The 11,868-nt window shown below is 37.8% G+C and overlaps 1 protein-coding gene across 14 annotated transcripts in view; it reads left to right on the top strand.

Moving 5' to 3' along the window:
• Positions 1 to 11,868, top strand: part of LOC125894154 (uncharacterized) — a 122,046-nt gene that overhangs the window by 5,081 nt on the left and 105,097 nt on the right. For 2 of the 14 annotated variants that reach the window (XM_049585384.1, XM_049585382.1), the window contains exons 1-4: positions 7,951 to 8,251; positions 8,404 to 8,427; positions 8,612 to 8,706; positions 8,941 to 9,009. In XM_049585384.1, coding sequence (XP_049441341.1) covers positions 8,102 to 8,251; positions 8,404 to 8,427; positions 8,612 to 8,706; positions 8,941 to 9,009 — 338 coding nt within the window. In that variant the 5' untranslated portion in view covers positions 7,951 to 8,101. Of the gene's footprint in view, positions 1 to 1,512; positions 1,537 to 7,950; positions 8,252 to 8,403; positions 8,428 to 8,611; positions 8,707 to 8,940; positions 9,010 to 9,552; positions 11,050 to 11,868 lie in introns of those variants that run through there. The other 12 variants (XM_049585387.1, XM_049585385.1, XM_049585381.1 and 9 more) reach the window with 11 other exon arrangements.

Raw genomic sequence — 11,868 nt, 5'->3', positions numbered from 1 at the left:
TTGTCCTTCAAGTGGACCATGGCATATGCAAATTGTTTGTCTCTTTCAGGTTCTCTTCTGTTGAAATCTTTGATATGCCATTGTCGTACTGTATCAGAACACACAGCATTACTACCATCTTCCTCTCCCTTAGATGGAAGCAGTCCCATCAAGCGATTATACATTTCTGTTTTGTCACAGCAGTTTGTCGTTTCTTCCCAACTCTCAATTAACAACTGAATCCTCTTGGTCACATCTGAACAATCCAGATTTGCTGTCAAATTGTCATTTTTTAAATGTCTAACCTCTTCGAATCTTCGATTTTCACCAGGATTCATTTTTTGTTTATTCATATGTTGGTCCAGCTGTAAACTTTGACTTTCATTCATTTGTTTTATATCATTGTATGATTTACTCTCATTGTTAATATCTTGAATCTTGACATTCATTCCTATTAAATACACTCTTTCTTCTTATTTTCGATGAGTGATGGTGTTTTGTATGTTTGTGTGGTTAAAGCCCAGTTTGATAGTCAGTGGCGTTCAGTATGAGTGAAATATTTTTCAATGTTTGAGGTACTCCTTTGCCGGCAGTTGGGCTCCAACCAGCAGCCCTCTTGTTATGAGGTACAAGTTTTATCCACTGAACTGTGAGTGCTGGCCAGTGGCTTACATATAACAAGATCATTTATATTGTAAGAATGTCAAAAGTGTCACGTGGTTATGTGATGGAAAACCCCTATGAGTCATTTGCACTGCAAGCAACCACTGAAGACGCAGTCACAGCAGCGTTCAGAAAAAAAAAACTCATCAGCTGCTTAAGTGTCTTCTTGGTCCTCTATTAGCACTGTTTTGTCAGTGTTAATGTATACATTCACATGTATTTCTTCAATAATTTTAACCCTTTAATGCCATTTTGGGAATACTAACCCACATGTTTCAAACACAAAATATGAAATATTTATCATATACTCAGCTGCTATTTTCAAGTTTCATTCAATAATTATTGAGTTTATGCTGAGTTTACTATATTTACTATATTTTTTGACACACTATATGACACACTATGACATTTTTTGACATACTACACTTTTAAAAATTGTAACCGCTTAATAGCCTTGTCTTATTGTTTCTTAAAATAACAGTGTCATTTGACAATACATGTTTTACCAGGTAATAACAATCTTTCATGAAGTGTTACTGCAGTGACACATAGTGTGACTCTCTGCCTCACGCCTTAAACCTGAAAACCAGGCTTCCGGCCTGTGCAGCGAAACTGAGCATGGTGACAACAGGATAATACAAAAGTACAAGTATTTAAATGCAGCCACACAGTGACAGCCTGTCTGTTTCTGATGTCTTTGGGGGGACATTACTGCCACAGACCAAGTCTGGTAAGTCACATCAATTTGGTACAGATTTTCTGTGTGTGTTTTTTTTTTTTTTTACCTTCATTTGCATTTAGGTGTCAAACAATAGCAACACAAAGTTACTTAAAACTTGTGTTTTAATACCCTCTCATTTCTCTCTCTAGTGTGCACAGCCTCTGGCCATGGAGGTAAGTGGTTACTTTATCAAAAGATAGTTTTTCTAAGGGTAAAATAATCAATAACACCAACACTGACATTTAAACAATTTCATAATGATGTGTTGTTTGTTAACCAACATCAAGAGAGAACACTTTCAGCTACATCTGAAAACATAATTTAGAATTTTTAATTATTTTTCTCTCACTAAGCCGGACAGTAGCAGACAACAAATTCTAGACATGCCTGAGAGAGAGGAGACGCCTTTAACCACTTCCTCTGAGTCAATCACCCCAAAGGTACACTCTTTGTATAAAAATGTATTCACTCAGTGTAAACTAGTCCTCATAAAATGGCATTTTTTTTTTCACTTTAACTTCATTAAATCATTTGGCCAACTTCAGTCTTGATCATAACTATTCAATTTACATGTATTTCTTCAATAATTTTAACCCTTTAATGCCATTTTGGGAATACTAACCCACATGTTTTAAATACACAACATATGAAATATTTTCCATATACTAAAGGCAAACTGGATTTTTTTTTTCAATAGGCGAATGATTTATTGATTGATTTTAACAATAATAATAATAATAACATACAAAGTAAATAGTAAATCTTTGATATGCCATTACCGTACTGTATCAGAACACACAGCATCATTACCATCTTCCTCTCCCTTATCAAGCGTTTATACATTTCATTCCATATATTTTCAAGTTTTGTTCAATATATTCTGAGTTCCATTGTATATATGTTCAAGTTTCATTGCATATATTTTCAAGTTTCCTGCGAGGAATGCAGTGAAGCTGCAGTGGGCTGCTGTTCCCCAGAAATGACTTTAACTGTTCTCTGAAATGATGGACTACAGCACAGTTGAATTCTTCAGCCATGTATTCTCTGATGGGCGTCATTGAACTCTTGTTGACCATTTCTTTCCACTGCTCCTGTAATTTTTCACAAACTTTGTGCTGTACTGCTGGCAGAAAAGTCAAAGAACCAATCGTCTGCTTTCCCCGGTCCAAATGATCGCCACGCAGACCAAATGAAGTTTCTGCCAGGTTCACAAGTTTTTTTCGAGCAAATTTAATGCCCCTGCGGAGTGTGTTCTTATCCGTGTCTTTAACATGTGACAGAGTGTTGCTGATATCACTCTTGTTGAAAATGTCCCTCAGATTCTTCGCATCCAGTTTGAAATGGACGTCCTTGCATTTCACAATATGTGAATGAAAAGGACTGCTGGGACATGAGATGGTAGAATAGTTGAGATATTTAAAATAATTTGGACCACTTAGTCCCCAAAACTTTGTAAATGCCACATCAGTACAAACTTCATAATGCTGACGCCATTCATGGGCTTTGTGTAAAAGCTGAAACATACAAGGGACAATTTGGTCTCCCCTTTTCAAACACGGGCTATTGAGTGTATAAATCAAAATGTGTTTCACCATGGTCCCATTGTGCTGGAGATAATCATCCAGTTGCTTGATTACAATCTCTTCACTGTGTGTTGATGCTCTGATGGTCGGTCTGCTTTGGTCCGCTTTGGTGCGCAGGGCACCAGACTCTTTCTTCTTCTTCTTCTTCTGAAATTCTGGATGAACTGCCAGAAAATCCTTTCTGCTCTTGTCCTTCAAGAGGACCATGGCATATGCAAATTGTTTGTCTCTTTCAGGTTCTCTTCTGTTGAAATCTTTGATATGCCATTGCCGTACTGTATCAGAACATGCAGCATCATTACCATCTTACCTCTTGGTCACATCTGAACAATCTGAACAGATTTGCTGTGAAATTTGTGAGTTTGCTTTCTTTGAATGTCCAACCTCTTCAAAGCCTGGATTTTCTCCAGGATTCATGTCCTGTTTTTTAATACGTTGGTTCAGCTGTAACTTTGACTTCCATTCATTTGTTTTATCGTGGTATTTTTAAATTTTATTGTTAATATCTTGAATCTTGACATACATTTCACAGATGAAACAAGTTATCTAGCAGTAGCTCAGTCTGTTGGTGTGACCACACTGTGTATATAACTGGAGATTAGTCCTGCCAGTTGGATTGTGCTTCTCCACTCATTCCACTTTTAGCCAATCCTTATAGCATGTTCACATGTTGACTCTGAAAATGCTATTTTAAGTGTGTGAAGCTTCGACACCTGGAAACAATTTAATTCTGACCACACCCACAGCTGCACCACAACTATGCACCACACTTGTTGAAAACGAAAATGAAAATGTGTCATGAACAACAGAAGTTCATACGTAATAGATCTTAACTGAAACAAGGAAAGGGAGGATGATTTACTGTAAATATGGACTGACACAGAAAAGAATACTCCACAGTGACTTATCGTTAGATTACGAGCTCAGCTTCCTGTCACATTCATGCACACTTTTTAAACTATTTTTAACGATTAAAATTTCTCATCTCATTGTTCTCTTTTTCTTTGTTTGTATTGTTTTAGGAAAGGAAGCTTTGACATATTAATTATGTATTTGTACAGAGTTTGGGGAATCATTCTCCCTCTCCGCAGTCATTTCCAGTTCATTTCCTTTAATTTTTCTGAATAAAATTCACTTTACGTTTCAAGCATGTTGCTGCCCTTCAGTGAACCACTCTCCGTGCCTTTTTTTAGTGGTTAACCTTTCATTTATATTTGGCATTCACTATTTCCTGGTACATATTTTTTCATGGGTTTTAAATTTCATACATGGCTTAGTTGGGAACTTGAGTACTTTCCTCAGGTCTCACTGTATAATATTTGATAGCAATAAAATGATTGGCTCACAGAGGTCATGGCATAATCTGATTAATCTGAGTTTCTTTCCATATATTTTTAAGTTTCATTCAATATATTGAAGGTCTCATTCCATATATTTTTTAAGTGTCATTCAATATATTCCAAGTTTCATTCCATATATCTCCCCATGGAGGTGGTGGTGTGTATTCCTCAGGTTGGGTCCTCTACCAGAGGGCTGGGAGTTCGAGGGTTCTGCACAGTGTCTTAGCTGTTCCTCAGGCTGCACTCCTCTGGACAGAGACCTCAGATGTTGTACCTGGAATCTGCTGGAGCCAATCCAGAGCCATTACATGTTTGACCTGATGATGGGTTGATGAAAAGTCAGGGTTCACCAAAATTACAGAAACATGAATGTCTGAACAAGATTTCATGGCAGTTTATCCAACAGTTGTTGACCTCATGGTGCCTCCAAAAGGATAGGTTGAAGGCTATAACCAAACATTCAAAATTGGACAAAAGTAGATGAATGCCATTTAAGACATACAGTAAAAGGGTATGCACTGGAAAACTTTACAAGTGCATGGTCTGTTAAATGCACACCTTCAAGCAGGCGGCCCTGTTGAATGGAGATCAAAAAAACGCTGCAGGTTGACACACCCAGGTAAGCCGAGTCAAGCCAAGCCAGCATACGTGTCTGGAAAACTCCTATGAATCACATGCACTGCAATTTTCCACTTAAGACGCAGTCACAGCAACATTCAGAAAAACCCTCATCAGCTGCTTAAGTGTCTTCTTGGTCCTCTGTTATTTTTATTGTTGTGTTTTTATTTAATCCAACAAGGACATTTTCAGCACTGTCTTGTCAGTGTTAATGTAGACAGAGATGCAGTATCAGAGGTTCCAGTGCTTCCAGTGAGTGTCAGCCCAATTGCATGCAGTTAAGATCACCCGTGCTTTAAACTTCACATTCCAGTCTCTATACAAAATGAAACTTGGCATGCTACAGCTGCTTGTCCACCATGGGTTTGGAGCACAAGGGGCGTAAGTGACATTTTCAGAATTTTACAGGAGAGCTAAAACAAACTTTTCATTGATTGTAATTACTTGATTACAAACAACATATTTGAGCAATCTACACTTTTATAGAGATTAAGCTTCACAGAATCCATATTTTAAAGAACTATTATTTTTTTAACTACAAAAATACAACTTTTTAGCCAAAACGTCACTTACACCTTTTGTGCGCCAACATTTTATTACCTATTGTTTGTTGCTATGGGAGTAAGTGACATTCAAATATGATGATACTGGAATAGAGACAGAGGAACAAGCCAAAATAAGCCACATTTTTTATTTTATCACTGACCACATACTGTAACATAACATTTGTAACATTCGTACCATACTCTATACTCTAAATATAATTTCATTAAAAAACAGTAACAGTGAGCCCATTCAAAAACAGTTTTTGTACAATACTCTAAATATATCAGTTTATTTAACCCCATGTAAGTAACTCCAGGAACCCCATGTTATTTTCTTTCTGACAGTTGAAATCTTTGAATTGTCAATCATCATTAATATTGTATGAATTAAAAACTATTTGTACCATTACTCTATTTCAGCTGATTTAACCCGATGTTTCTCACCCCAGGAAAACCATGACATTAAAAATGCGTCATGCTTACAGTTTAAATGTTAGAATTATGCCTCACTGCCTACAGCTATAGACTGTCTCAGTCTTTATTCACTCTTTCATGCTGTCTCAATAGCTGCATGGATACTGTCCCACTCCATTTGGCTGTGTCCTGACTCGAGGAACTTGTGGTCGATGATGAGCAGAGGAAGGTCCTGGACAGCTCAAAGGCACATGGCACTAAATCCAACATTTCTGTTTTGCCCCCCACACGTATCAGAATACATAATGGTATGGTTCACCTCTGGACTGAGGCTGCAAAGGTAGTTATAGACACATGTGCTGATCTCAGATGAACCCCCCCCCCCCCCCCCATGCCACATGAAGCAGTGTGCATCCTTCGTGTCCAGTTCATACAAAGTCAAGTTGTGCGTGCTGAGTTTGCGGGAGTAATATAAACTACTCACATTGCACCAGGGTGAGGTGAGCACTTGTTCAAGGTCAAATGTAATGGCTTTTAGTGACTGTGTAGTTTGGGCTGCCTCCTTGTCTTTATTTTTATGCTCCCTTGCTGTTCTTTTTTTGACTGATGAGCCAAATATTCTTCAGTCTGGTGGGTCTTCTCATGCTCTGGGAGATTTTGGAATGCTTCACATTGTCTGCAGGCATCCTTCTTCGGGGTGTGAAATGCTATGTTGAATTCACTGGTGAAGATGTTACTTTGCATGCTTTCTTTCACTGGTGTTATTTTCCACTCAATGCACTGCTGTGTGTAAAGCTCATACATTTTTTCTTAGATTAAGCATCCCCTCAAGATAGGCCTTAGTAGAGTCTTTGCGACAATAGTGACTTTCTATTGTCTGAAAGGACTTGATGTGCTCCTCAACTTTATTTTTGTCAGCGTCTGAAATCTTGATTTTGGGTGTTTTTTTTACCTTTAGGACTTTCATACATGCCATCTCCTGTAGTGTTTGGAAGTGAAGATCTGGCTATCTTTTCTGAGATGTCAAGTGTCTTCAAGAAAAAATCTTTACAGACTCTAACTTTTGCATCAGATACAGTTAGGCTGTAAATTAAGGTGTTATTGTTTCTGTCTATGTAGCTCAGGCCAGCATTTCTTAAGTGTTTCCGTTGATTCCTTTGCCAACTGTCAGGTTCCCTTTTCCTCTTTCTCCCTCGTTGCTGCTCAACACCATCCCCAGCTTCTAGCTCCTCTCTGGCTTCCTCCCCAGTTACTCCCACCTCACTGGACACTGGCACATCCTTCAGCACTTCATCTGCACTTACAGCTGCCTCAACTGGAGAATCTTCTGATTGTTCCTGACCTATAATAGATAGATTGCCACATGAATTATTATTTACAATCTCAAATCATCAGCTTTTCCCACTCACTATTAGATCATAATATGAATAACCTTTCATCAATGTAATTTGCATACCATATCTTTTTTAAACCTTTTTTTTTTAATTCTTCAATTGAAGTTTTTGTACTAAATCTTATAGGTTTTATAGCCTGTGAGTGTGTGTGTGTTTGTCAGTCAGTGTCAAGAACACACAATGAACGTCGTGTCTCTGCCTCCTCCTGTTATACAAAAGTAAAGCCAAAATATCCTGCATACAGCTGCTGCCATCTTGCTCTGGTGACATGATTTGGAGCCAGAGTCTGCACAGTAATAATCAAAGTTTGGAGCTGCAGTCTGAAATAATTTCGCTCCAAACTCAATTGAGGTTTTTCACTTACGCCTTTTTGTTTTCAGCCTTTATTTTAAAAAGTAACTTTTATTGGGACCATATTTTTTACCATTTGATAGAGCTCATCAAGACCTTTAAACTGATATATAAAACTTATTTTCGCCCAAGATGTCACTTACGCCCCTAGTGCTCCAAACCCTCAATTTATACTCAGCCAGCACACAGTTCTTTTTCTAACATACACAAACAAGAAAGGAGGAGGCAAGAACTAAAGTAAAAAATGCCCAAAGCAGGAACTGAAACACCATATTATATACAGAAAAACACTGACCTTATTAATCCTATCAAACAGCAGGTTTTTTTTCCCTTTTCATTCCTTACATTTCAGCCACAGGCATGACGGTCTGTGCAGATAAATTCTTATCTGACTGCACCCACAGTTGCAGGCCTGTGCAAAGAAACTGGGCATGGTGACAACAGAAAAATGGGTTTAAAAGCAGCCACACAGTGACAGCCTGCTCATTTTCTGATGAACCCTTCCTCTCTAGAGCACACAAAACAGGAAAGCAGAAGGCAAGACTTTAAAAAAACAGGGAAAAAACAGCCCCCCGAAGTAGGGGCTGGTTCTGCTTTGCCAGCCCCTGCTTTGGGGGGACATGACCGCCACACACCAAGTCTGGTAAGTCACAACAATTTGGTACAAATTTCCTGTCTTTTTTCTGTTTTTGTTTTTTTTTTAACCTTTATTTACATTTAAGTGTCAAACAGTATTTAAAGCAACACAAACTACTTAACACTTGTGTTTTAATGTCCTCTCATTTCTCTCTCTAGTGTGCACAGCCTCTGACCATGGAGGTAAGTGGTTACTTTATCAAAAGATATTTTTTCAAAGGGCAAAATAATCAATAACACCAACATTGACATTTAAACAATTTCATAATGATGTGTTGTTTGTTAACCAACATCAAGAGAGAACACTTTCAGCTACATCTGAAAACATAATTTAGAAGATAATTTATAATTATTTTCTCTCACTAAGCCGGACAGTAGCAGTCAACAAATTCCAGACATGCTTGAGAGAGAGGAGATGGCTTCAACCACTTCCTCTGAGCCACAGCTCCAATCACCCCAAAGGTACACTCTTTGAATAAAGATGTATTTACTCAGTGTAAAGTGGTCCTCATAAAATGGATCAAGTAAATGTGAAAAGACAGCTTTTAGGTCAAATGAGTCAAATATATTCAACTTTACTGTTTTCTTCAACTGACTTCTACATTTATTATATGACAGTTAAGTGACTTGCCACATCATGACATGTTAACACTTCTTAATGTTTGACAGCTTATTCTCATCTATCTTTGTCTACAGATCTCCAAACAATTCGATACTTCGGCCCCGCTCCTCTAAACCAGACAAAGTCTCCCATCCTCCTCCATGGTAGGTGCTGATGTTATACATTTACTCCATTACATGTATCTCAGTATTTTAAAAAATACATTTTAGGAGCAGCCTACTTGTTTTACATACAAGTAGCCTCTCTTTCTCTCTATGACATCATACAACTTCCTTATTTGCTCTCATAGTTGCCACGGCTGCAGAGCACTTTGTCACGACAGTAAACGTTACTGATGCAAATGATTATGTTGTTTTCTTGTGAAGACAGTCTCCCTTGCCTGTAAATGGAACTCCATTATATTGAGCAGTATTGTTGTGCTTTGTTCCTGTTTGCAACAAGAGGAGAGAAAATAAATATATTTTAATCTAACATGCCACCATTAGGTACACTTAACACAGTTAAATTAGTCATTAACCATCTACAGCTCTATGTATGTGGCACATGGGAACTCTTCCAGCTTAGCAGTTAAATGATGATAATGATAACAATAATAATAATAATAATAATAATAATAATAATAATAATGTTTTAGGAATGATTTTGTCCTCTGAAAAATATTAAAGTCAAACTTTTTTACTATCCAGGGAAGAAGACCTGCAGCCAGAGGATTCCTGTAGCCCAGCAAAGAAAATTAGAACTGATAAATATATTCCAGACCAAAACATAAATAATAGATTGACCACAAAAAAATATTACCAAACCGATCTAATAAAAGACAGTTTTGAAAAACAAACAAATATCTCTGACAAAACTGAACTTTTTACTAAAATGAAATCACATTTGACTTTAGACAAAGAGTCAAGTATTGATATAATGCCTCCAGATGAACTCATGAAGTCTGTCCTTGCATATTACCTCGATGAACACCAAAAAGAGAAAAAAATAAACACAATACAATATGCATTTGCTGTTGCTTATTTGAAAAATGGTGATTTGATCATTTTTCCTGCAGTTTATCCAGACCATTTAAAGAGGGGCGGACGGTCTGCTGTTCCCACTAAAAAACACAGTGAGGAAAAATTAATTCAACAGATTGACGATTTTTTACAAAAAAATGGAACCAAAGTGATAAAACTTTTGGTGTATTCCTATAACAGCCCGTGTTTGAGGAGAGAGAACAATGCCACCTGCTGTATGTTTCTACTTTTACAGAAAGCTGCTCAGTGGGACAATATGTATGGATTTTTTACCGAAGTGGCATTTACAAAACCTTGGGGACTAACTGGTCCAAATTTTTTTAAGGGTCTCACTTATTCTGACATCTCAGATCCGAGGAGTGTTTTTCTTACTTACATAGAGAAATGCAAGGACATCCCTTTCAAACTAGTCATTATAAGGAAAGAAAATGAACTGAGAGAAAAATTACTAAATATAAGTAGTACTATCAAATGCAGTTCTCACAACCTTGTGGATCGGGCAAACAGTTCATGTCTTTTGGACCATTTGGACCGTGGAACCAACATTATTACCAACATTATTATGTCATCTGAATTTCCCCCGAAGGACAGATGAGATAGTTACAACTCTAATAAATAACTGGATAGAGATTGTTAACAATGAATCAGTGTCACCGATAAGAGAAAAAATAACCACGGATTTCAACAATGCAGTAGTTCAGCTTTTTGGAAAAGAGCTAAAGATTTTTGGTGGGGACAGCAGCCCTCTGAAGCTTTATCAGGTCCCACAGAACATGGAGGGGGAGGGAGAATATGTTCAACAGATTAGAGAGCTTTTAAATCAGCCGTCACTGCCTCACAGCAAGAGGGTTCCTGTTTCGATCCCGGGTGGGGGAGCCCTTCTGTGCGGAGTTTGCATGTCCTCCCCGTGTCAGTGTGAGTTTTCTCTGGGTACTCCAGCTTCCTCCCACAGTCCAAAGACATGCAGGTTAATTGGTGACTCTCAACCAAATAACGTTGTTGTTTTTTCTAAATTAAGACTTAAAATACAGTTTTAAAAAACTTAATGTGGGTACCAATTGTAATTAGAGTGCTAATTGTTATTGTAACTCAAGCATATATTTTGTCTGGATCTTTGTTGTCTGCTCTGTCCTGAGTTTCTGGCAATAAAACCTTTACATTGAAGCTGTTTGTGTTTTATTTCATCTTCATCAACAAATTGTATCTGCCTGTGGTTAAACCATCAAAGCTCTCTGGCTCCTGTTTCAGAAAGTGTGTTCAGTGATACCTCTCTTTCTATAAAGTTTCCCTCATCTCAGGATTAACTAACTCAGACTCTGGGACAGTTTCTGTGGTAACTTACTCCTCCGTGAACCAAACCTGCTCCCTGGCACGTTTTCTTCAACAAACCCTGACTTTCTTTCTGTCTCCTCCCTCTGACAGAACCAGGCACGCTGTTTCATTTCCTCTCTGATCCAGTTGGTATCAAAGCATGTACTGATGTGCATTAATTAGCGGAGGTTTCGTGTAATTTTGTTACTCAGGATCCTGCACACTTATAGACATGTAGATACTCTACATATGCATACGTTTCAGTACATATTTACTGTACATACACCTATTTTGTCATCAACTTGTGTAATAGATCAAACTCTCATTATGACTCCTTATAGTCAAAATGTGTATTTGTATTTATGTTAATACTAAAGTGAAAAACAGGAAGTTAAACTAGTGACATGAATACCTACATATATGGAAGCCAAGAGCGGCCGGGTTGCAAAACACTACTGGGTCAGCACTTTGTTTCCTCAAAATGTATGTGCTGTTGCAATTTGTAGGAAACAGGGATGCACACAGATGACTGAAAGCACCTGTGTGAATATGGTTCTACAACACTTTTTATTCTGGGGTGCTTTAGTGTAGTAATCTATCCCTGTGGGCATCTCTTCAGAGGTGGGAGTGGTGGACATGCTTGAGCATTAGTCACTGCCATCTTGTGATGAT

The sequence above is a fragment of the Epinephelus fuscoguttatus genome, linkage group LG9 (genome assembly GCF_011397635.1).
Source record: "Epinephelus fuscoguttatus linkage group LG9, E.fuscoguttatus.final_Chr_v1".
NCBI classification, from domain to species: domain Eukaryota; kingdom Metazoa; phylum Chordata; class Actinopteri; order Perciformes; family Serranidae; genus Epinephelus; species Epinephelus fuscoguttatus.
The sequence above is the reverse complement of the archived record's forward strand: the minus strand, read 5'-3'. Positions and strand labels throughout refer to the sequence as shown.